General features: G+C 33.0%; 1 protein-coding gene across 3 annotated transcripts in view; it reads right to left on the reverse strand.

The window, feature by feature from the left end:
* The window catches only part of LOC145735071 (contactin-2-like), a 117,682-nt gene extending 90,934 nt beyond the window's left edge, over positions 1-26,748 (reverse strand). For 2 of the 3 annotated variants that reach the window (XM_081988786.1, XM_081988785.1), the window contains exon 1: positions 26,322-26,739. In XM_081988786.1, the coding sequence (XP_081844912.1) occupies positions 26,322-26,367 (46 nt within the window). In that variant the 5' untranslated portion in view covers positions 26,368-26,739. Of the gene's footprint in view, positions 1-26,321 lie in introns of all 3 variants that reach the window. The other variant, XM_081988787.1, reaches the window with a different exon arrangement.
* Between the last annotated feature and the right edge of the window lie 894 nt (positions 26,749-27,642).

Consider the following 27,642-nt stretch of genomic DNA (forward strand, 5'->3'; position numbering starts at 1 on the left):
CCAGATTGAAACAGAAACCCAATATCCACTCTGTGTGTACCGTTACGGCATTGTTTCGTTACAAAGGCAGAAAGCGCACTTTCGGTTCGGCTTCAGAAAATAAAATGATATTCAATAATAAAAAGAAGCAGTGTGAATGTGCGGCTTCGCATTACCCATTGTCAGTTTCTGCATGCGGAATCTAGATCGTATGTCGTCGCATAAAGTGAATTTGGAGTTTCGAGGCGTCGGATTACCCTCGGAGTTTTCTCAGGGAAAATAAATCTCTCCAGGGTTTTAAAACCGGCAATTCAACTGGAATTATCACCAGTCGATTATGCGGAACAGGGATAAGACAATCAAAATTAATTTACCTTATTACAGTTTAATTTGACTTTAAAATTACCATTTTCCCCAAACTTTAAGTGGAGATTTCCTCACAATAAAAATGTTGTCTCATTCATCCTTGAAGTTTTTTCAAACACATACTCGTAATGATCATATTTTTACACAAAGGCTTCTTTTAAAGGAAATGGTTTGGAAGTAACGAGAAGACTAATGTCTCGAAACTTCAAACAACCAAATCTCCCTTACGTTCACCGCTATTTTAAGATATATTTAACTTCTGGTAAAGACGCCGATACTTTATTTTTATTCTGGAATGATTTTATGGCGATTTAAAGCACGGTTACTGGATAACGATCATAGAGAGAACGTTATTTTGAACACACGTCTGTTTAAGGGTAAACTAACAACAAAATTTTAATTGTAGTTGCAGTATCAATAATTTAGTGATGTATTAATTTGTAAACAGTTTTTGAGACAAAAACATATATTGTCATAGTAAATGTTAAAATTCTATCTTCAGTTACATTTTATCAGTAATAACACAATTACTGAACTAGTCAATAAAAATGTATTTGAGAATAAAATTCGTTGTTATGATCTGATTAATCAGTTTGGAAAGCATACGTCAAGAAAATAAATCGACCACAAAATTCCAACTTTATAGCCTGTAAAGTAGATCGGTGATAATATCAAACCAACCAATCCACAATAAAAGTCAAATCCCTAGACGTTTACACCCAAATTCATGTTATTCAACAAAGAATTTCTCGCTTCATAACATCGGAAGTACCTAGACTATACTTTCGGATTTTATTAGTTGGGCAAAATTATTTTTAGCTGGTCTGCGCCAGAACGAATCTAAAAGTTTTATTTGCCGCAGAACGGCGAAGGTTCATACTTGGAGGGTGAAATATCATCCCATTCAAAACGTATATTACTCCGTATGAAACCGAATTGCAACCGGTTAGGAAAAAGCGTTGCGGAAAATGTAAATTCCTAAACAGGGGCAACAGTTAACGTGGTGGTTTTCAGCACCCCAAGTCTCCTTACTATATCATTAAAACATTGCCCTAATTATATACTTTTGCTGTAAGTTTGCTTTACAAAACACGAACTGTCTATTCTGATAAGATTTACCAAGTGGAATGAATTACAATAAACACTACGTACTTTCATGCTTATACTTGCAGAAATGTTCATTTTTAACCAATCAGATATGGGGTTTTTTCTAGATTTGGCCCTTTGTATATTCTAACTATGTAATGTTGAGTACAGATGAGTCCAACTTTTACAGAATTTGTATAACTACAATTTGCCGCAACTTTTCTAAAAGTAAATGTTCTGCAGTGCCATTATTGTAAGGCAAAATCTGATTTATCGTTGTTTAAGCGCTGTTCGCATGAATCTAGTTAATCGCTTAACAAAAGCGAGATAAATCAAGATCGAGCGCAGTTTGATACTTTTTCTTTATTTTTCCAAAGCGTTATTTCTTCCCACTTACTGCAACATTCACAATACAAAACCTTATTTTAAATTAGTATCTTTTTGTGAAATGAATATTACAATACTTAACCACAAAAATCTGATTATCAGAACTATAATTTTCGTATAATAATCAAGTTTTTTTTTAGTAGAATATTAAACTGATTTTACTCTATAAAGGCTTTTATTCAAATTTAGCTTTTTGTACGTACAAAGGAAATGATTAGCCTTCATTTCAGGTTCGTTGCTGTTTAGTCATTCTGAATATTCTTGACCTGAATTCAAAAAAATAGATATATGTTGGTAAAGAGTTTTTTAATTTTCTTATTTTATTCATTATACTTATGATTTCTATCTCTCATCAAGTCATTTATGTTATTGGTTCCAGTATTACCTACGTATAAGAATTTGAAGATACTCTAAACGGTTTTAATATAAAAACATGAATAAGCTGCATGTGATCTTGAACATTTTGAAAATACTATGCAAAATTGTTGGCAAATATTAAAATCCTGTTTCACATAAGCGTTTTCACGATTTTAAAATTCTATGAGGGATCAAGCACCATTATGTCGTTACTTAAGCGTTGCAAGCATGAATCAGAATAATCGCCTAACAAAAGGGCGATAACTTGAGACCGAGGGCTGTTAATACTTCACCTCGTTTCTGAACATTTTTCCGCATTTTACGAGAACTGGCTGATTTTACTTCTTGTCTTACTGCCCGGCTGTTAAGCGTTTATACTCGGTATTCGTTGGAGTTTTATGATAACTCCTTTATCTATATATCCGTCTGCTCTTGGCGTTCAAATCGTAAACTACGAAACGTGTTTTGCAATCTAATAAACCGTCCGTTTAATTATATTTTACCGACGGACGTTAAACCGAAGGTAAATCTGCAATAAGCAAACGATCTTCTTTATTAAGGCGTTGGAGAGAAATTAAAAGGTTTATTTTTAAATACCCTCCAAAAAACGATTGGATGTAAATAAATTAAATGTTATTTACTGACAGACGCTACAAGGAGAAACTGGGGGGTGTTCAGGAAACGTAAATCCGATTTAATTCTCCCGAATCTTAATCGCACGAATCAATTTAAAAATCCGCGCATTGCAGATTCCTGAAATAACCTTTTTATTGTAACGAGAAACGGCGTCGATAACTTCTAAAAAAGACATTCTCAAACAAAGTGTGCTTGCTAAATTGCATTAACAAGAACAGATTTTCCGAGAAGAATATAATGGAAACATACTGCGGTTCAATACATTTTTGTTTATATTCTGTCAGTTGAAATAACACTTAAAAATTGATGTTGGTTTGAACACCCTGTAACTCGGTTATTTTTGGGAATTCAGGGAGGCTAAACCAATCAAATTAACCGTCGTGAGCTATTCTTTCCAGAGGTGTAAAGCAAATAATTATTTCTTAAAAGTTGCGTACAGAGTGGCCCAAAAATCTGAATTATACCAAATTTTATTCACCCCCTGTATACTATTCCAGGAATGAGTTCAGAAGTTTTTTACAAACATTTTTGCTCTCTTTCAAATTTTTCTTAACTTTCACCGTTTCTGAGTTACCTACTTAAAAAAATTGATTTCATGTAACCACATTTTTAAATTTGTAGAAATTGGGGTTTAAAATTTGAGCACCGTGTAATTCGGTTATTTTTGGGAGTTCACGGAGGTTGAACCACTCAAGTTAACCGTCTTGAGCTCCTCTTTCCTGTGGTGTAGAGTAAAAAATTCTATCTTAAAAATTGCGTACAAGGTGACAAAAATACTGAACCACCATTTTTTTTTTCCGCACCATGTATACTGGAAGCAAAAACGGTTCTTCAAACTTACGGCGTTGGGTTAAGGAGTTAATTAGGAACATTTTTGGTCTCATACAATTTTTTTGTAGCTTTCACCGTTTTTGAGTTATTTAGGAGAAACTGGTTTGGGGTAACAAATATTTTAACCAGTTAAAATTGTGGTCTGAAATTTGAACACGGTTTAAAGGACAGTCAGGTACAAAATCGCCTGTAAATGCCACTAAGAGTAAGAAAATGATTCTTTTAAGCACATTTTTGACATCCTTATTAAATTTCCTATCCAACAACCTGAAAAAACCCTGCAAAATATGGTACAGTCAGGGAGAAAGCGGTGTCAAAGTTTGATCTGTCAGAAACACAGTTTAAAAGAACAGTCAGCGACAAAATCGCCTGTAAAATCCATTTGGATTAAGAAAATGATTTAAGCAAATTTTTGGAATCCCTATTAAATTTCCTATCCGATAACCTGAAAAAAACACTACAAGTTTTGGTACAGTCAGGGAGAAAGCGGAGTCAACGTTTAAACTGTCAGAAACACAATTTAAATGAACAGTTAGCGACAAAATTGCCTGTAAAACCCATTTGGATTAAGAAAATGATTATTTTAAGCAAATTTTTGGAATCCTTATTAAATTTTCTATCCGATAACCTGAAAAAACACTGCAAAATATGGTACAGTCAGGGAGAAAGCGGTGTCAAAGTTTGAACTGTCAGAAACACAGTTTAAAAGAACATTCAGCGACAAAATCGCCTGTAAAACCCATTTGGATTAAGAAAATGATTATTTTAAGCAAATTTTTGGAAACCTTATTGAATTTTCTATCCGATAACCTGAAAAAAACACTGCAAAATATGGTACAGTCAGGGAGAAAGCGGTGTCAAAGTTTGAACTGTCAGAAACACAGTTTAAAAGAACAGTCAGCGACAAAATCGCCTGTAAAACCCATTTGGATTAAGAAAATGATTGTTTTAAGCACATTTTTGGAATCCTCATTAAATTTCCAATCCGAAAGCCTGAAAAAAAAACTACAAAATTTGGTACGGTCGAGGAGAAAGGGGTGTCAAAGTTTGAACTGTCAGAAACACAGTTAAGGACAAAATCGCCTGTAAAACCCACCTGGATTAAGAAAATGATTGTTTTAAGCACATTTTTGGAATCCTCAATAAATTTCCTATCCGATAACCTGAAAAAACACTACAAAATTTGAAACAATCAGGAAGAAAAGCGGTGTCAAATTTGAAAATTGCCAGAAACATAGTATATGTAATTTACAAGTTTTTGCCAGTAATAACCTACTTTTGATAAAAAAAACTAAGTATTGCTCTACAAGTTGATGTTTACTCACTTTTCCAATCAAACTTACAGAGAGATACGAAGGGTTGCTTTAACTAACTAACTTTTATTATGATCGAAGACGATTTTCGAATTGGCAGGCAGGAAACGAAGAAAAGCCCCCTCAGGCGTTGTCTTCTTGACATTGGGGCTGCCTAAAACCCGAAAAATACGGCGCACCCGATTGTCAAAGCTTTCCCTTTAGGCCGGGAATTTGGCGAATCATTACCATATTGACAAAAGGCGGACTTCCTGCCAGTTCGACAATAATTTGAATAGAATCGCACGTACACGACACCGAGAAGCATCCAAAACGTTCCTGATTTGCATCCATATTAGAATTTACAAGACGGAGTTTACGCGAATTATACTTTCCTCTTTTTCACAGAATTGGAGAAAGTTGTGATTCTCGTAATCGCATTGTGAATGTAAAAAACTGTCATCTGTCATAATTTATATACTCAAGTTGTTTGCACAAGAATATGTAACTGAGACCACAATTTTTCCAACGTGCACCTCTAATAGTGTTAGTAATTATTTATGGTTGCATGCAAGTACCTACATAATTTTACTTCGATTTTCTGTTACCTTTTACATCAATTTTTATGAAAAAATACCAAAAGTAGAACACATTTGACAACCTAAACCACATAATTTCCCAGTTCGTCTGCGTCTGATTTTAAAATAATGATATGCATCTTTTTGAAGAAGAAATTTAATTCTTGTCTCGACGAGCACGAATTTTGATTAAAACATGTTTCGTCCTGGCAAACGGGTTGAAATTTAATCAAAACAAGACGGTGCAGAAGCGCCCGTTTTTAAACATTTCCTCCCCTTTAATTCAAATTGTATTTCTTCCAAATTCCTCCCTACATCGACAACTAAATACTGCATATGATTTATGACCGGTCGAGGCTTTCAATTTACTTTTATTCCCTTGTAAAAATCTAATATCCGCTTTTATGGTCGACGTTGAATTTTTTATGCCGCAACACGTAGGTAGATATTCATAAGCAGTAAAAATGTCCCGAAGACGCTTGTAAATTCATAAGTGAACTTATCGCATAAAATGTTATGGCCCAAGGGGTGGGAAAGTGGCTTAATTGAAAGTTTCCACCCCGCCCTGTAGTTTCGTGAACAAGATGAATAAGAAGAAAGGAAAATTACAGTGCAGTTAGTTGATGGCCTTTGTCTTTTGGTGGAAACGAAAATCGATCCCCATGATAAGCGTTACTTCTTCTATTAGGTCGGTGGAAATTCACGCAAATGTGCAACTAAACTTTCCCAAAGTTTGAAAATCCGACAAATTTTATTTCCACCGAGCTATTTTGCATGGATTTAGATTAAATTTCTGTGCATGCCTCGCATGCCAAACGGTTGGAAATTTTATGTTGCTGATGGGGGTCTTTTCTTTACTATGGCCAAAAACCCAAGTTTCTGTAACAACTAAAATGTAATTTATTGCTAATAAAAGGTTGTTTAGTATCAGTTTCAATCTAGCATATAAAAACTACGTGAAAGCTCCTTTATTAAAAAATTCAATATTCTTTTATGGAAAGAAGGGTTTGTGGGTAGCTGACCTTAATTCCTGTGAACAAAAAAAACCACGAAAGTGTAATCTTTTCAAGACTTATAATACGCAGGACATGCAACCCATGCAGGAAACAATAAGGAGATTTTCCCATAGTTAAGTTAGTAATAACTGTTTACAAAGGCGGTGGTTTTAAATTGGTTAACAATGGAAGAATAGACGTCTCTTTTATTCTTTGTGTAAGTTCTTCATCTCATGTAATTTAGCTACCAACACGAAAATATGGTTTTCCGAAGAAAGAACTAAACTGGAAAATATTCTTCTCTGCGGCTTCAATATTTATCCAGAGGGATGGTTTGGAAATTTTCGCAACGATTGCACAGGGACTCCTATTTTGATAGCTTCATTTGTGCTATTATTTTTCCTTTGAAACTTTCAAGCCGCCAGCGTTTCGAGAAAATTATTTATGGCTTTCGTGCCCTTTCTGGATGAGCTCTCTGACTCGGTTATTTTATAGGAACAAGAGAGAAAAAGTCGTGCCAGAAGGAATATTCTACGATAAACGTCTAACGTGATACTGAATCCGACAGGCGTCAATATCGAACGCGATTATTACTGACACATTTATCGCATGTAAATTACAGTTTGTTCTAATTAAACCTCGAACTAATTGGATTTCAATCTTTCACATTTTGCTGTGTTATTCCTATGTAAGTTTGCATGAAATGAATGTCGAACATTACACAATCAAAAGGTCAGACGTAGAATTCAAACGAAACACATAAATATAAAACCAGTTTGATATTTAACGACGAGTTTGAGATATTAACAACAATCCAGTTAAGTTGTATTAACTGTGACATTAGATTGAAATTCACTTCTGTCTTAAGATTTGTGTTTTGTTACTTTAAAGCTTTGTTTTTGGTGAACCAGACATCCAACGAGGTGCGTTTGTGATAAAATTTTAGACCTTTTACTTGAGGCATTCCTGAGATATTCAAGAAAAACAACGAAAAAATAGAGTCAACTTTGATGTCCTCTAGCGGCCAACCGGTACAACTTAGCACTGCCAGCTGAGCGTCACGTGATATTCATTAGCTTCTTTTTGTTATAATATGGGTTTATATAGAATGATTGAAATAAGCGAGTTATGGACAATTTTTTGGAAAAGTGCACGAAATTTTGACTCAAATTTGGAATTTTGCTCAATCAAACCTTTTTTTACTAATTTCATATTGGAGAACACAAATCTGATGTCTCTAACTAACACGGTTTCGGAGATTATCTTGAAAGTATTGCAAATTTTGACAATTTTCAACGTTAAAAAATGACATTTTGACAAATGACACTCCACGTCGCCTTTCTACCATTTACCTAAAGCTATCTAGGCAGTCAAAGAAAATTTTCAAAATTCAAAAACTTTCCGAAAAATATATGGAACCTCCTCTCGTTTTTGAGATATTCATGAAAATAGCCGAAAAAAATTGACGCCCTCTAGCGGCCAGACGGTACAACTTAGCCCTATCCTCTCAACGTCACGTGATAGCGCCCCATTCATTAGCTTCCTTTTTTTCAAATGGTGGTTTTATATAAAATGTTTTAAATAAGTGAGTTATGGACGATTTTTTGGAAAAGTGCACGAAATTTTGACTCAAATTTGGAATTTTGCTCAATCAAACCTTTTTTAACTAATTTCATATTGGGGAACACAAATCTGATGTCCATTTTGCTCTAACTAACACGGTTTCGGAGATTAGCTTGAAATTATGGCAATTTTGACAATTTTCAAGGCGTGGCAACGTTAAAAAATGACATTTTGACAAATGACCACGTCACCTTACTACCATTAACCTAAAGCTATCTAGGCAGTCAAAGACAATTTTCAAAATTCAAAAACTTTCCGAAAAATATATGGAACCTCCTGTCGTTTTTGAGATATTCATGAAAATATCCGAAAAAAATTGACCTGCTCTAGCGGCCAGACGGTACAACTTAGCCCTATCCTCTCAACGTCACGTGATAGCCCCATTCATTAGCTTCCTTTTGTCAAATGGTGGTTTTATATAGAATGTTTGAAATAAGCGAGTTATGGACAACTTTTTGGCAAATTGCACACAAATTTAACTGAAAATTAGTTTTTGTGAGATTGTCTGCTTGGATTACTGGATAACCGCCGCCATTTTGGTACTGGTCAATTAAAGCTATGTAAGCTAAATTTTGACTTTGGTAACATGATTCTGTTGTCAAAATGACACAAAACAAAAATTATTAAAATCAAAATACAAATACAACTAAATAAAAACTAAATCAATAAATTCAAGTTACAGCTGGAAAAATTAATTATAATTAATAATTTTTCACACTTTGTGAAGTCATTTGACAGTTTGTCACGTTTTTTAATATGTTTATCAGATGACACATTGTCAAATTCGCAAATGACGTCAAATTTCGAACTCGCTCAGTTCACATGTAATAAAAAAGGAACGACAATTATTACGTCACTGCCAGTAGCTCTGGGACGTACTTTAGAGGAGTAAGGTTTTTCTTTTTTTAACTAACAGTGTTTTAATAGTAAACTGTAACAAACAAAGCAATCACGCAGCCTTTTGCAACCACATAATGGCAATAATTAATGTATAACCGTTGAGAGTAAATATTAATTTATTATGTAATAGTTTATTACTGCAGTTCTCGTATGCTATTAAATTAATAATAGTGCGGTTTGTATAAGGGGAGTTAAAATATAGTTACTTTTGGATGTTTTGCAAACTTTCCAAGCAGATTCTAAAAGTACTGAATGGGCGCGTGGAGATTGACGTAAATTTAGAAATTTCTATATTTGTTTCCTTTGCAGCAAATGAATTTAGAATTGGAAGCGAATTAGGTGAAGCAGAGGCATCTGGAAAGAGAACGGTTTAATTAGATCATAACAAAAACTACAAAACGAATAAATAAACAGAATGTACTAATAGTAACTGCAAACTCCTATTTGCTGAAATCGTTGTTTTCAGGAATAATTAAATCCAGGCTTCTAGTAAAAGTAATTTTGTGTTGAAATTTTGCTTCTAATTCTATTTCACCTTAACTTACCTAGATGTAAGACACAGTTTATCTAGATTTACTACAGAAAATAATCTGTCCTGAAATCTGAGGTCAGGATTTTCAGCCTGTATTTTTGCCTACCAAAAAATCTCTAGATTTTTGCTTCCTTATTTGTCACATTGAAATTATTTACAAAGCTATCTATGACACAAATTAAAAGTTTAAATTTGTAGACTATTGATTTAAGCACTTATACATAAACACAGCAAAGTACTAGTAAAACCTAATGTCTTGACTTGATTGAATCGCTCTTGAATGCATAATTTATAAAAAATCTTGTATGCACCTTAATAAAGCTTCTGGAAGTGTACTTTGGCTCTGAAGTAAAATTATAACTAAGATTTAAAATAAATTGTTCGCTTCAGGTTCTCCGTCTCCAAGAAACTTTGTTAGAAAAGTTTGAAATAGCCTAGTTTACAATTTACAACATGTCGGTAGTGGAAATCCTTATAAATTCCGTCTAATTGTATACAAGAACAATCTCATTATTTAAAATATATTCGCCACATTACGAACGCAAGTCTATTTAAAGTTTATAATCGAGAAGTTTCCGAAAACTTGGCAAAGTTGTTAGTCATTATTTCTCAATTTTATTACGTAAACTTCTTTGGAACGTACTTAAGTTAACTTGATACTTTAAAAGCTACGGACTGTTAAGTTTTATTAACTGTTATGGCTACGCTACAAGTCTATCAAAGTTTTGTATTAGGCGAGGAAATGAAACCGATATTAAGGTAAATAAGAAAGTTCTTCTGTTAACACTGTACGGCAATTCAAATAAAACTTTTCCGGACCGTTCCAGAAAGATGCCAGCTGAATGACATACAGCATGGTGCACACATCGAAAAATAACCTGGAAAATATCTATGCATTCGAAATGAGAGCCGTTCCTCGCTTCGTAACTTATTATTATAAAGTACATTATGCATAAATATTTAAACCCTCTGAATTTCCAGTTCTATATTCAACTGCTCTCGTTTTCCTTTTTTTTCCAGGATAAATATTACACGTTTTGACGAGCAGAGATGCAAATCACGTTTTTGCCGTTTACGCCTCAGATCAAGATAAACAAAAACCACGTTTTTTCAACACGCTAAAGGTTGGTTTAAACTAATATGTTGAGTAAAAACTACCCCAAAATTAACGACCGTTATGACGTACAACCGCGCTTCATATTTATCTTCAACCCAACTGGATGTAGGAAAGCAGAACAAACAACAATTACATTTTGGCGAACATTATCCGAAACTAACCGTCAGTTGTTGGGAGGGGTTATTATTTATTACCTTTTGCCCAAAACTGGTTTTGCTCTAATGGTAAGCTAAAAGCAACAAGCCATTTTCAGTTTCTAAGTTTTAGTGTTGCTCTTTGATTAGTTTTGATTGTATTTCCGTTTTAGTTCTAGTGTATATTCTCTAAAGCATAAAATTTTTGATAAGTCAATTAGGGACTTCTAAACTTTGTTTCTATGTAATGACACTGTAGTCCTTTGGTATTAAGAACTCATTAGTCTCTATGAAAAGACGGCTAAAACTGAAATTACATCTGGTCTGTGACAGTTTGTGATGTTTTTAGGAGAGATAATGTATGTAAATAATTAATGGGTAAAACACTAATCAGGAACTTAAAAATGTCATCCAAGTGTTTTTCGTATTTTTGACGTTTTCAGAAGTTTTAAGAAATTACAGTTCAGATTTCTTTTATTCAAGAAATATTCAAGTCACTTAGGGCTTCCATAAAGCGTTTTTAAATTTTTGAATGGTTTTCAAACAAGCTTGGTAACTGCAATAATTACAGAAAAACATCCGGTCAGAGGTGAAATTTCTTCTTTGAGTTACTTTAACAAAAACTGAGTTTACCAAGTTGTTGCCTATGGAACTTTATTCCAGTGAATGTTACCGAAAAAAATTATAGTTACATGATTTAAGAAGCTGTTTCTTGGCTTTTCAATGGTTCTCAAATGAACTTTGTAACTGTAATAATTACATAGAAAAGGGCAGGTCAAAGGTGAAACTTCTTCTTCGAGTTACTTCGTTTCTTCTTAAGCAGGTTATTCAAAGTTAAAGCAAAGAGTGTCAAAATGGTTGAGCTGGATAACTTGCTTCACTTTGATGCCCTCTAGCGTTCAAACTCTAAAACCTACCAAACAACTTCTATACGTCGATGGAAAGCCCGATTTATTGGCTATCCATAGACATATAAATGTTATAAAAAATTTTATCAAATAAACTAGTTATTCAAGATCAAAGCCTCAGCTGCCAAAATTCTTGGTAAAGACCAAATTTTGAAAAAAATTGAGTTTTTGGTCTCCAAAATTAGTTTGGTAGATAATCTCCTAAACCAGTAGATTTACGGAAATATTTTTCAAATAATTTTACCAGTACAACAAAATATTCTGAAATGACCAGCATTTTGATTCTAACTACTTCAAAATCTTCTCCATAGAGCTATAAAACTAGTAAACTAGAACACATCGTGCATGAAAAATAGCAGTCAATTTGAGTTACGTTGAATGCATTTTTATAGCTTCATGAATGGAATTTTGAGAGTTGAGACGTATGACTTAATTTGGTCTAGTATGAATGTGACAACTGTCAAAATTCTCTCTACAAAGCTGCAAGTAGAAAACATACATAAAAAGTTTAAAAACCAGCAGTTATAACGTGCAACTGTCTGTTTCTGACTTAATTTGAGTTTTTAACTCTATTATAACTACGACAACCGTCAAAATCCTCTCCATAAAGCTATAAAAGTAGTAAACATCATGCATGAAAAACATTAGTCAGTTTTATAGTTTCATGAGCGGAATTTTGACAGTTATAACGTATGACCGTCTCTTCCTGACTTAGTTTGATGGTGAAGTCTATTGTAACAATGACATCTGTTAAAATCCTCTCCACAAAGCTGCAAGTACATACATAAAAAATTGTCTGACATTACTTAAAAGCCAGTTTGAGTTAGTTTAAAAGCATTGCATAGGTTTAAGAATAGAATTTTGACAATTGTGTCTGTTCTTAACTTAGTTTGATCTATTATAACTATGACAACTGTCAAAATCCTTTCAATAAAGCTAGAAAACTAGTAAACTACAACACATCATGCACGAAAACTAGTCAGTCAGTTTTAGTTTAGTTGAATGCATTTTATAGCTTCATGAGTGGAATTTTGAGAGTTATGATGAATGACCGTCTGTTCCTGAGTTAGCTTGAATTATTATAATTATAACAACTGTCAAAATTATCTCCATAAAGCTATAAAACTAGTAAATTATAACACAAAATGCATGAAAATAGCAAAGTCAGTTTGACAGTACATCAAGACACACGAAAAATTTAAAAATCAGTTTGATTTAGGTTAAATTGATTTTATAGTTTCGTTAGTGGAATTTTGACAGTTATGACGTGTGACTGTCTTTTCCTGACTTAGTTTGATGATAAACTGTTAAAATCCTCTCCATAAAGCTATAAAACTAATAAACTAATACTTTTACCAGAAACTCTTAAATTCAACAGACAAAACGTACTTGAATGTGTTTAAGAGAAGATTTCTTAAAGAAACTGAAGAACATCTAAATATCAAGCATTAGTGAATATTCTAGGGTTTTTTTACTCTTTGGATTATCACTTAATTGAAGTGTGCTTTATAAGATACCAAAATTGAAGAGACTACCATCTTTTCAATTCAGGTCACGTAAAACCCAGCAGGCAAAGAATTTACAAGACACGCGACATGAAGCAACAGAAAAAAAAGAAGAAACTCGCGTATGCAAGTTTGTAGAACTTGCGTTGAAGAGAGAGGTTCGAGTGTGTGGAAGAGAGAAGAAAAATGGTCCGGATGCTGGCAATGGGCGAAGCCTGTCGTAGCGAGGTCAGATAGCGGTTTGTACACATTTCTTACAGGCTTGATACATTATAAAGCTGTAGGAATTAAAGGTTATATTAACAGACCAAAAGGAATGTCTTTTTAGCCTTGAAACGTGCGGATAACACAAAAGCTTCCAGCCAAAATCCCACTTTAAATAAGCAATGAGCGTCCAGGGAGTGTTTTTAGCCCTGGAATATTTAGGTCATTCTTTATGAGTCCCAGTTTGTGCGTAAAATTCTTTAACATAAGCACACTAAGTGAAAAACAATCTTGTGCTAGCTGAAAATTGGCAAAAAAACAGGTTTTCGTGTTTTAATAGCTAACCAATTAAACCTAGATTTTCCGGGAAAGTTTCGGCCTTTGACACCGGAAAGTTCCAGCAGAAAAGTCGGAAAACGATCGCGTGTGTTTGGGATGAAATACCTGAGGGAAAACGATGACGCGTCTTTTTCTGATGGAAAATCGTTTCGTCACTGAATAAAACTTTACCCTTGATCCCTTCAAAAACCGGAAAACTGATTTAACAGACCTTATGGTGGCAGCATTTACCGCAGGCGTAGCCTCCAGGGAGGTGGACTTAAAAACGGGTTTATCTCGTGGGGGGTCACGTATAATGCATTATAATTGCTAGGCGGAGGTCTGCACGTAAAATAAATGAATCTCGTAAAAATATATATATTTTTAATGGACGGTTGGAAAAATATGCGCCATTTTGGCACTCACGTCGGCCTGGTGCACTTTTCCGCTCCCAGGCTGACGGAAATTTAATTATACCAGAGAGAGAAATTTTTTTTGTCTGGTGTACGAAGAAATGACGACAAAATTTAATTTAGGTTAGATTTTTCCATTTTCTTGGAAAGCTAATTTCAAGATTTCCAGGCCACAATAATTATCACTGAAATCCTGTCTATCGAGTCGCCACTGTGTGGATACCTAGTTTAGTTTGCTGATTTAAGCACAAACATAAAAAAACCGCCAGAGCTGCATTAATTTCAAGAAGCTTCCTCGCTTTACATATTCGTAAAGCGAAAAAATAGACCATACGTACGTCAGAAGTTTAAACACAAAATAAACCACAAGTTGAAAGTTATGCAGTTTAGAATAGTTAGTTTATGTTTTAATCTGGCTGCTGTGTAAACGTGCAAATCTACTGAACTAAACTTTTTTACTACCTTCCACTGCCAGAGTCTATCCAGAGGATTATGAAAGTTTCAACTTTAAAATTGCCTTCACAATTGCCACGAAACTTTCGTTATCAACAGTTTGGTGTTAAAGTAAGTTTGCTAATTGTAGTAAAAAAAGTATTAAAATTAGTAGTTTTCCACTTGGAAAAGGTGAAGTTTTTGATATCAGTTACTGCTAACAGACAAGTAAATATTCATAGGTCTATCGGGTAATAGTAACCTAAAAGTGAACTTTTCAGAATTGACAAAATTGTGGATACAGCCTTATTATGTGAATCTAATAACAAAGCTAGGTTGATTAACTTATTTCAATGGCCAGTTAAGATTCCAGATTGAATTTTTGTAGTTAATATAATAAAACACATAAAATGCAATTCATTCAAACGGCTGATAACTGCTAAATTATTAAAAGTAGCATTCATTTGTGAATTGTGAGTTGCTTTTGTGGTAAAAATTTCAGACCTCTAACTTGAAGCGATCCTGAGATATTGAAGAAAAAACTAGAGTCAATTTTGACGTCCTCTATCGGCCAAATTTCACCTGATCCGGTCAACGTCACGTGACAACCCCATTCATCAGCTTTCTTGTGTCATATGGTGTGTCGACACAGAATGTTTCAAATAAGCGAGTTCGGAGATTATCTTAAAATTATGACATTTTTGACTGATTTTACGGCCCTCTTAAAAAATTACAATTTACAAATGACACTCCACATCATATTTCTACCATTAACCTAAAGCTATCTAGACAGTCAAAGACAATTTTATTTAAATAAACTGTCAACAAACGTCAAAAAATCAACGTTCATTTGACAGTTTGTCACGTGACACCTGTTCGCTTTTTTTGAATATGTTGATCATATGACACATTGTCAAATTACGGACATGGACTTATTTGATTAATAAACATTCACGAATATAAAAATTCGTAAATAACATACGTCAATGACGTCCTATTTCCATTTCGATCAGTTCACATGTACTAGAAAAGGAACGACAATTATTACGTCACTGTCACTAGCCTTGGGACGGACTGTAACTAATTATCACAACAAGCAAAATGTTTATACATAGAATCACTCAAAAATAAAATTTGTTCCTTTTACAGCTTTCAATGTTTTAGGAGAAACAATAAAATCCTCATGGAACCATCCAAAACTATCAAATGAAATAGAGCAGCAATGCGTACATAAATGATAAGGATTATCACGTGGTTTTAATAGATCTCTGCAGGATTTATCCGCCAGTAAATAGGATTAGGATCGACTTGCTGTAAAGATGGAACATATTGCCTGCTTTAGTGAGGAAAAGGGTCCATATACAAAATTTAGGACAAATATTGAATGCCACTGATTTTAGATGTCATTTATGATGTCAATTTTACAGAATGTAGCAAAAATACTTCTTAAATATATAAAACCCTTTAGTTACTGCATCAATTTACAAAAAATACTTGTTAATTGGCATTATTTCCCTGTAAATTATCATATATTTCCACAGCTACATCACACAAAACGATTAATCAATTCCTTTAAGTTTATTATTGCTAACATAAAAAGACGCATCAGATGTGTATATCAAATTTATTACTATCTATAACCTGTTTTACGCTATTAAATAAACGAATTTGTTATTAAATATCAGTGATGCAATCCAATTATGTTAATGCTTCATGCCGGTTAACTACCAGTTTTTCTAAAAATCTATTATTCATGTAAAATTAATCGATTTATTAGGCGGATAATGCTGATATACTTTACGTTTAGAATTTATAATTTTGCGAAACTATAGGAAAACAGAAATTCCTGTACCCGCTTACCAAACTTTGTTACATACTGTTAAGTGAGTTTTCATTGTTTCCGGAACTGTAACTGAATACTAACCTCAACAGGAACAAATCAATTGCAAAAAGTTTGAATTATATGTTTGTATAACGTATATCTAAAAATTTCAATTAAAAAAAAACAATAATTGCTTCTTAAGAATAATAAAGATATTAGAGATCACTCTACATGTGTTCTAAAATAGACTAAAGCAACAAGTGCAATTCTATCGATTTTCTAAAAGCGTTGAAATGGAAATACTCAATTTTGCCTGGATTACTATTAGAATGTTAGTAATTTTGTAGTGAGAGGAACAAAACAACTGAGACATTTTAATAATACGAAGCAAAACCCGTACACATTTACTGAGTTGTAAGCAGGTATACACATAACACGCTAAAGGAGGAAATGACGAACGGCTCGGTCCTTATCCGGATCTTAAATAAAGGATTAAACTGATGTTATCCTTTTGCGGAATTAGCGTTGCGGAAATATTCGGTTTCAGTTAATTTTACCCGTGTACGTACGGGATTCGTCTTGCTTTTGAGAGGATATTACCACTATAAACGGGGTATAATTTGTTCAAATTGTTTTAACCCAGCTTGAGATCAAACTCTCTGTAGGAGCATTTCCACTACTGTGGATTTTGGAATCCTTTTCTGGAATTTGTTATGATATCCCTAGTTACTTCATTACAGCAGGATGGTGCACCCCCACATTATGCAATACAAGTTAGACAATATCTTAACAATGTAGCTTTTCCCAACAGATGGATTGGAAGGCGTGGATCTATTGACTGGCCTCCAAGATGTCCTGATCTCAATCCCTGGGATTTTTTTTGTGAGGCCATCTCAAAATTTTTTTTTTGATAAACTAAACCCGAGGGGTAAATCGCTGAGTACATTTTTGTACACTAATTCCTAATATGCCAGTAATGCCCAGTAATTCCTAGTAATTCCCGATAACTAACCTAGCCTAATAATACCCACTAACTTCCTGAATTACCATAACTGGAGAGTCTAACAAACCTTTTTAGTATGTAACCTAATTTAGTATGGATATCAGGAAAGGTTTTTGTGTTTTGTCATGTTAGACAATGTTTGTTCTAGAAGTGTGTGCAGAAAAGCGTCAAAATGTATAATACAGTGTGGTCAAAATATCAGTTCTAAAAAGTCTAGTTTTTCTTCTTTGGTGCATCCGCTTGTTTAATCTTCCAAAACTCGCTTATTTATACTATTTTTGGTACAGTTTTATACGTCAATGGACAGCCAATGAAATGAGCTTTTTAAAAATACCCAATTTGGGTTAATAGGTTGCCCGGTTTGGCCACTAGAGGGCGTCAAAGGTGACTCATTTTTTCATGACTTTTTTGGTGCATTGGCTTGTTTAATCTTCAAAAACTGGCTTATTTATACTATTTTTGGTAGAGTTTTATACGTCAATGGACAGCCAATGAAATTACCTTTCTAAAAATACCCAATTTGGGTTAATAGGTTGGACGGTTTGGCCACTAGAGAGCGTCAAAGTTGACTCATTTTTTCATGACTTTTTTTGGTGCATTTTTACGTTCAATCGTCAATAACTAGCTTATTTGCTACACTTTGTATAAGTTTTTATCTGTCAGTAGATAGCCAATGAAATGAGCTTTTTATTGACGTATAAAAGTTGGTTGATTAGTGGTACGGTTTCGCTGCTAGAGAAAGTCAAAATTTTTGAAAGTAAAATTACAAAATTCATAATTCTTCCTCTGATAATGTTTATATTTGAATGGTATGGATGTATAGAAAACATTATTTTATGATATTTCTTTATAATACATATTATTTAGATTTTTTCAATTTTACTAATAGTTTCCATAATACTAATGCCCCAGTGGTTATTAAATAAAATAAAATTATTAAACAAGACTTTATAATAACTACTATTAGTCTACTTATAAAATACAAAATTGATTACTATAACTAGATTTAAGGCTTGTTTAACAACTCACTTTATCAATATTGCCACCAAAACCATTTAAAGTATAAAACTAATTTTGTAATTTAATTGGACAGCTGGTTTTAAGCTCGTTAGTGGTTAAGGACATTTTTGTCTATGACGGATAATTCTGAAAAAGATAAATCTACAAAGTTTGAAACGTTCTGGCAAACTTCTAAGCTGCCACTTTCCACCACGGTCACGTTAATGAACTCTTTCAAAAATATAAAAAGTTTCATTAATTAACCGGACTGGATGGGGCTTCAACTTCAAAAGCCACGTGCTAAATGGAAACTTAAAAAATAATTTTCTATTCGTCAAAAAAAGGTGCTTTCTCACCTTTTAAGGAGTTCAACGACAAATTACGTAAACAGAACACTTTAATTTGGTAAAGTTGACTCTTTTTTTTTTGGTTTGGTTTATGTTTGACACAATTTTTGGGGGTTTCCATCAAATTTTTTTAGCGTTAATTAGATTTTTGGTTAATTTGGCAATTCTAGTGCGGTTTGGTTCGAGTTTTTTGCTTTACCAGTATGATTACATGACTTGACATTTTTTTAGGTAAACTTTCGCACTTTCAGAAGCGAGATTAAATCAGATTATGCCTGCGTCAAATACTCGTAGAGAAGTTGAAGGAGTTGGCTTTAGAGTCACTTGAGTGCATTATGTGTCGAACGAGCGACTCCCGCCAGATTAACTTCGCGTATAATAGTGCAACTTCATTGCACTTCTCACATGTTAACGTTATAAATTTTACTCAGACACACCGTAATGTGCCTCGTAACCTGAATAATTTAACAGGAACGGTCTTTGGATTTATAAGCTTAAATATTTCATGCTGTATGCAACTTTGATGAGGTGTTTGAACGTAAAGTGTTTTATCGACTGCTCTCAGTGTACCGTAAATTATTCCAGCTGAATCAACATATTGTACCATCCGAACCGATCTTTTCCACAAATTTCCATACGCGACCGCACTGTTATCAAACATCATCATTTTGAAAAGCGTTCACTATTCGCGAGGCAGATGGGCTCGCGTACAATCATATAAAAATGGGAGTTTGGTAAACAGTCAGTTAAAATTACCTGACATTGTAAACGCGCCCCACGAAAAACAAATATTTGCCGATGGTTTATTTACTAGACGAACCAATAATAAATTGTGTTTAACCAAACTACTATACCACGAGATCGTTATTTGATGACTAATGTTTACTAATATAAAATTTGGTCAAAACGCTAAATTAATAATAACATAATTTTAAAAAGAAATTTACTTTTATTTTTAGTTTTACTCTGTATTTCTCCAGTTCAGAAACTACAAATTTTGAAAAATTAGGGTTGTACTAAAACAACTACTGAGTGATTGTACTAATATTAGAAAATTCTAATTAATAGTATACTAACGATTGCATTGGCTCTAAAACTTAACTAGAAGTGTCACAATTCAAATCAAATAAATTTTTAATTTTTTTCCTACATATAAATTACATTTTCAGAAGCTTTGTTAGGTTAACGTTTTTAGAGCCACCACTAGACTTCTAAAAGGATCGTTTTGCAGTCACTGTTCAGAAAAGAGGAGGTAAATAGAGCTTCCAAATTTTATCCAACGAAGACAGACATTTAACTGCCTCTTATTAACCTTCAAAAGGGTAAACCAAGTCTTCCAACCTGAAAAACTGATGATTTCATGTTTTAATCTAGCAACTACAGGAAGAATCTAATTTTTATGTCACCTTTAGCCTAATTTTTAATCACACACTTGAATTTTTCTTATAGACACTTTTGGGTTTTATTAGATTTTCTGGAAACTTTACTATTTATGAAATTTCACTCAAAATCCACTACTAACATCATAATATGGTTTAAGCTAAGTTCTCACAGAGTTTAATCCATATTAAGGTAAACTATACAGGGCTGCTAAAAGAGGATTCCAAAGGCTTTAAATTGATATACTGAATCACCCTGTAACTGTCAAAACAACCAAGCTACGCACTCTTAAACTGAAAACTGCGAAATTCAGACTCTAGCTTAGTCTAATCTGTTTTTATTGTTAAATATTTCAGTGTTTTGACATTTGCGTTATAAAACTATACAGGGCGGCTAAAAGAGGACTTCAAGGGCTTTAAACTAGTACACTTAATCACCCTGTAACTGTCAAAATAACCAAGCCACGCACTGTTAAACTTAAAACTGTCAAATTCAGACTCCAGCTTATCTGTCTTTATCGTCAAATAACTCAGTTGTTTGACTTTTGCGCTCTAAAACTATACTGGTGGTTAAAAGAGGATTTCAAGGGCTACAAATCGCTATTTTGAATCACCCTGTAACTTTTAAAATATCCGAGTTACAACATACACAAACAGAATTTTGAAAATTTTAACGCAATTTTCCAAAAGAACCTAAATATCTCGGTAACGGTTAGCGATACTGAAATTTTGCAAGACCAAAAATGTTTAAAATGTTTTTAGGCACTCGACTAACTAAATTTACACCAGTTTCAAGCAACCTGAAATGAAGTAAACGTGGTCACTACTGGCACAGTCATAGTTTTTTATTTATAGTGTGTTTTATTTGCATTTTTGCACACTCTGTATATATATCAAAGCGTTGCAGGTTAACGGAAGGTCAAAAAGGGCTTTAAAACTGATATTTCAAGCTTTTCACGGTCCGAATTTGATTTAAAAACAGCACTTTTACAGATTGTCCAAATATAATTTCTTTAAAAACAATGCTTAAATCAATTACAAAATTGTTCACAATTAAAGGGAGAATCTACAAAAATAAAAATTCACAGGGTGTTCCATTTAAAGTAATCAAACTGTTACCCACATCAGGAAAATATTTTATGTGAACTAGGTGATGAATGATTTCAATAATTACACATTTGACTTGAAGTTTTATTGTACCACCCTGTATAAATATACATTTTAACATGCTTTAATTTATAAAATGTTGCTTTAGGTACAAAATTTGTGATTTGGAAATACTAGTGAATGCATAAAAATGTTTTGTGATGACAAAGGAAGAAAACATTTAATTTTACAAACTTAGCTAATAGTAAAACTATGGGTTTTTACTTCTCCTTATTATATTTTTTTTAAATAAGTTCAGTGCTAACATCAAAATTGCAAAACATTTATAAATTGGTCTTCTCCTAAAGGTCTAGTTTAAGGCAAAAAGTCCCTAGAAAAGAAACATCCAGGTAGTATTTGAACCCAAAAAAATGGTGAAATCACACCTGGGGAACAAATAGGCCCTACAGGCAGGTAAAAATTCCTTCAAGTAAACGTGCAGGTTCTTGGAACAAAAAAAATAAGTAAAGACATGGTGGTATTTTCTACTCTTGGCCTTGTTAAGAATAACATTATTTTTTAAGTCAGTAAGCATAGCAAAGGTGGCAAAAATTCCTTGGAATATTATTATTATTATATTTAAATACGACAATAGACCTCTTTGAACAAATTAGCCTCACTAAGTAGATTGCGGTGGATGCTTAAACTTTTCGACTGAAAATTGAAACGTGAACCTTTCACATATTGCAAAGACACGACTTGAGTTGTAAAGTTTGGCAACTTTCCTCATTTTAGTCGTAATGTTATTATGGGTACTTTGTAAAGAGGGAATAAGACGTCTAAGTTATTTTCAAAGCACCCAAAAATCGTTTGATATGTCTCATTAAAACGTCAGTAATTAGTCAGTTACTAGAGCAAAAATTGAAATAAAAATTCCATTTTACTTAATTTTTGCCATAAATAATTCATGTCACCGCAAGTAATCAATACTTTTGAACTTTATTGTGATCGGTTCCCTCATAAAGTGGAACAATTTAAAAACGATTATAAAACAGACTTTACGATATAACCTAATCGCAAAATCAAAAACTCCATTAAATATTTTACAATTTCAACTACTTTTTCTACAATAGTTGAACTGGGTTTATTACTGCAAACTCGCACACAACGCATGTAAATCGATTCATAATAGTTTAAATTCAAGGCCGGTATATTGTGTAATATAATAGGTACAGTCCGAATTATTTACAGGCAACAGACCGATTCAAACACTTTCAAGCTCAAGAGAGCAGAATTTTTGGTTTGGTCATCTTTATGATGGATTACTTGCACCTGGGTAAACAGTGTCACCCTCTCAACGACAGCTAAAAGCTTGAGTTGTTGCATTTCTGTTATGTTCCAAAAAAAAGGTATTTTAATTTTTCTAGGGTGATTTATAAAGGGTTAGGACCCCCCTTTGTGGGGCTATTAGGGTAACGATTGCGATCTTAAACGCCAACAACCTATTTGTAAAGATTTTCCTACAAATCCTTTTAAAGGCTGCCCAAGTTTTTTTTCAGTTTTTCAATCGATCACAAGTCATGTTTATAGACTTTATGAACCCAAAGCACGTAATTTTTCTTCAATTTCCAATAAAAGTTAATCAAAATTAATGCGAATACATTCCCTATCGATAACAACTTCGTGATTAATTTATTCTGACGTATTTTTAGAAAAACAGTTTATTTCCCCTTGTAACGCAAGAAAAATCCCGGACTTTTTTGGTTTGCAAAAGCAAAGAGTGCACAGTTTTTACCAAACCCAATCAGTCATTTCGCTAGACCGAATTGGGTAAGTTTTCCTTCACGGAAACTCCGACCGGAGTAGTAAATAAGTTGGACAACTCCCATTACGGTCCTTCTGTTTAACAAATGTACCTCGGACGACTAATAGAGTTATGAAATAAAAGTCCTATACAAGCAAATACATTTGTTATTAAGTTAATACTGGCCCTTAATAAGATTAGAAATGGTTTAAAGTGTATTGCTGAGGTTTCCAGACAGAGAAAAAACATCATCAGTATAGTTGAATGTTATCAGTAAAGACACTGTAAACAGTCATTATGTAATAACTGAACATATTATTTGTTTAGGCCAGAAATAGTTTACTTTTTAAAGATTATTTCCAGGAAGTTTTACCTAAATTCATCTGTACACTAAACAAGCATTAAGTTTAAAATTGGAAAGTAAACCACCTTTATTAAAATGACATTTCTGTTGTTTGTTTCAAATGCCGGAAGCTAGTAGTAGAATTCTTTAATTTAATAACGATGCTGATAACAATACCTTTATTTTACCGAAAGAAAAATTACATATTTTCTGTTAAAGACATTTTTCAATTGTAATTTACTTTGAGCGTTATTTTCCCTCATTTTACCAGCAATTTTTTAAATTTTGTAACCACAATTTCTTGAAAAATCACTCTGACCGCCCATACTGAAATCTCAGGTAGGTAAGTTTAATATTTCGAGGAATTACAAGTTTGAAAGTGGTCATTAAAACACGATAAATTCTGAATCACGTTTCGATAAGGTTTGACGACTTTAAGTAAATTACCTGTACATAAAAATTAATTAAAAAGCCACTTTTAATACTGGACTAGTAAGTGGTTCGTTTTGGTGTAAAATCAGTGAAAATGCTTATATTATGATGTTTTTTAATCAAAATTTCTTTAATAACAAAATTCAATTTTTTAGCAACATCTATGTTATTGTTATTTCTTATTGTGCACTTTTATGATGTTGGAACTCTTGTATGATATTAAAAAATAACAAGAACATAACTAGAGACTAAACTATCAATTTTCTATTACTCAATCAATAAATTTTACTTAAATTGCAGATTGTATTTATTTTGGCCAATATGACACTGTTTAATAAAAATTATTCCAAAAGTTGCCATTTGTCTTATATTTCTAATGTTTAATTTATATAATAATTAATTTGTTTTTTTTGGTCAATATTGTCAAAATGAAATCCTGAAAAATAAAGACTTAAATCGAATAAATGGCTGTTTTGATTTGTTTTATAGTTTTTGGTTTATTAATAATAAAATAAAGGAAATTTATTTTATTATTGATAACTTTTCTGACAAAGGGATTCTTGTACCAAATGAGTTTCATTCTTATATCAAACTTTTTTTATGAACAAGTAGCGTTTTCTAAAAACAATAGCATTTTCAGCTTTTGTCATTTTCCTCTATTAGGTATGTAAGAAAACTGTGTTAAAATGTAATTCTTGCCCAATTTTGACATTAGTGACAGATATCACGTGGTTTTTGGAGGATAATTTAGCTAGACAGTCACGTGACCACTGTCAAAATAACTGTCATAAGTCTCGCAAACACGTTTCGTATCGAATACTGCAAAAAAACTTTTCTAAATCCTGATTTTTGCTACTTTTGAGAATAGTTTGACAGGCAGAGACAAAATTGCTTGTCCAACCCATTTGGAGTGAGAAAATGACGGTTTTAAGCACATTTTTGGAATCTGTATTAAATTTTTTATCTTAGAACATAAAAAAACACTGCAAAATTTAGTACAGTCAGTGAGAAAAGCGGTGCCAAAATTTGAACTGCCAAAAATAGAGTTTGAAAAGACAGTCAGGGACAAAAACGACTGTAAAACCCACTTGGAGAAAGAAAATGATTATTTTAAGCACATTTTTGGAATCCTCACTAAATTTCCTATCCACAAACATGAAAAAACATTACAAAATTTAGTACAGTCAGTGAGAAAAGCGGTGCCAAAGTCGACTGTAAAACCCACTTGGAGTAAGAAAATGATTGTTTTAAGCACATTTTTGGAATCCTCACTAAATTTCCTATCCACAAACATGAAAAAACATTACAAAATTTAGTACAGTCAGTGAGAAAAGCGGTGTCAAAATTTGAACTGCCAGAAACACAGTATTTGTAATTACCTATCCATATACCTATCAATATATATTTCTGTATGATAATGATAATCTTGTATATGTTTTAAGTGTCAACACACTGAATGTTTGGTTTTCAAAACAAGTGTTATTACTATAAATAATCTTGTATGACCTGTAAAAAAAAATAGATATAATTGTAAAAAGTGAATTAAAATAGAATTTCTTAAGGTTGAATTCATTAAACTGATATATAAAATTAAATAACACCTATAACAGTTTACACTGTTTTCTGCAGTAAAATGCTAATATTTGTATGTGCAGTTATCATTATTAGCCTTGTTTAGTTAACGAAATATTAACCTAACCTGCCTATTCAGTAAGTATATAAAACATTTCTAAAAAAAAATATTATTAGTATTAACTGATAAATAGAAATGCTTTACAGACATACAACTGATATAGTTCAAACAATTTAAACTACCTCTAGTTTGCTAATGAACTATGGTTCCAAGATTTTTGGCAACACATAAATTTATTCTGGAAATTTCAGAAAAAAGCTGATTTCTTATTTTATTTAAACATATTTAATAGGGACGCCACTGGCAAAATTTAGAAAGATGACAAAACGTGCTTCCTCCAGGAACCTAAACGTAAGTTCTCTTACTACATCTACAAATGTTTTAAAGGCATTAATAAATTTAGATATTGCTTCATTCAAACCACCCTGTATGTAATGGTTATTTCTTGATTGAAATTTAACGAAATTATCGTAAAAGACCTTGTATCACACAACAATTGCGCAGAAATAGTTATTTTTGAGTCTAATGGGGTTTCTCACCTATGCGACTGTCCATGTCTCTGAGATACTTGTATTTTTAAGACTTTAGTTTTGCATTTTTTTTAGTTTTCTTTTTTTTTAGTGGTTTATTTAACTATTCCCTTTTAGTTTAAACTTACTCAGTGTCCAAAATAATTTTTTTAAAACTAGACTTGTTTTAATTGTTATCTATTTAAGTGTGAGTTTGTAATTTTTATTTTTTTTATTTTTAGGTAGGTTTAGTTTGTTCTGCATTACTGAGGGTTTTTAAAATTGTTTTTTTAACCTTACTATATGTAAAACTATAGTAACATCCCAGAAAGTGGCTTTACTGCTCTGATAAATAAACAAAAATAAATTACCTGTTATTGAAGCGAAAATTACAAAAATCCCAAAGCGCAAATCCATACTTGCGATTGTCGAAAGTCCGTTAAAACCTTCCACCAACAAAAACACCAAAAAGTCGTTTTAGAATCCCTTAGAGGATCGAACACCCCATATCAACGGTTTCCCTATGCACAGTTAGTATCCATTCGAGTGTTTTAGGCCCGGCAGCCGGGTAAACCAAAAAATACAGTTTTTGTTTACAGCATCATCATAACATCAATCACAACACAAAAAAAGCACAAATCACTGTAGAGCTGTTTTTAGAGTGTCCGGGCGGAAAAACCAACTTTAAAACGCGCTCAATGTGCGAGAAAGTACGCGTTTCTCGTCACTTTGCTCGAAAACCCAAATATCCGCACAGCTTCGGAGCTTTACGACAAATAAAGCGCGGCAACTTTCAACTGGCAACCGGTTTGACCGTTACCGACAACTGCGCCACTATCGGTTAAGAACTGAACCACTCCTATACTCTGTTCTTATTTTACGACCACGTTTCTCTTAAACTAACCCCAAACTTCGTGACTGTCTAATGTTGGGGTAAATCAATCTAACCATTTAAAGACACTTTACTCACGACCGGGAGGTTTTCAATTTGGGTAAGGACAACAAATTGCAAATGCCCCAAGATTACACGAACAGAGTATACAAGTAAAGCATATAAGCGGGTCTAAAGTAAAGGCAACAGAACATTGGCAATGGTGTGGCACTTTAAAGGTAAGGCCGGCTTTACGATTACGGATAAAAAGGTGCGATAGTCTAGGTCAGGGAAGGAGATAAAAATATTAGACGGCCATCTGGAGTTGATAAGAGACGTTTTAGGAAAGCTGTCTTCACTTTTTATTACAGGGTATAGTAGTTTCGGTGCTTTGAACTTTTTTACTCAACCCCTTTAGTATCCTTTTTATAAACTATGTCAAGGAAGTTACATTTGAGTGTAAGTTTATTACTTTCTCCATTAGAGAAACCACCACTCAAATTTACAGAAATGTTGAAATTTTAGGACGTTTTCCTGAAATAAAATTTCTGGTATTGCCTGGCTTATACCTCCAAATCAACAATTAATTTGCTGTATTATGCATCTAAGTCCTGTAAGCACTTTTATTTTTGTGTAGGAATATTCTCTTTTAATTGAATTAATACGATTATTTCCTTCCTATCAATTTTGACCAATCGCTATCAAGAATTAGTATAACAAATGTAAATTTTAAGTGGAAAAATCACTTGTCATCAACTGTCAACTTAGCTGTCAGCAGTTTTTCCGGAAAAAAAATCGAAAAAATTGCACACTCCTCACAA

Source organism: Ips typographus, linkage group LG11 (assembly GCF_016097725.1).
Source record: "Ips typographus isolate SLU linkage group LG11, UJ_Ityp_2.0, whole genome shotgun sequence".
Classification (NCBI taxonomy): domain Eukaryota; kingdom Metazoa; phylum Arthropoda; class Insecta; order Coleoptera; family Curculionidae; genus Ips; species Ips typographus.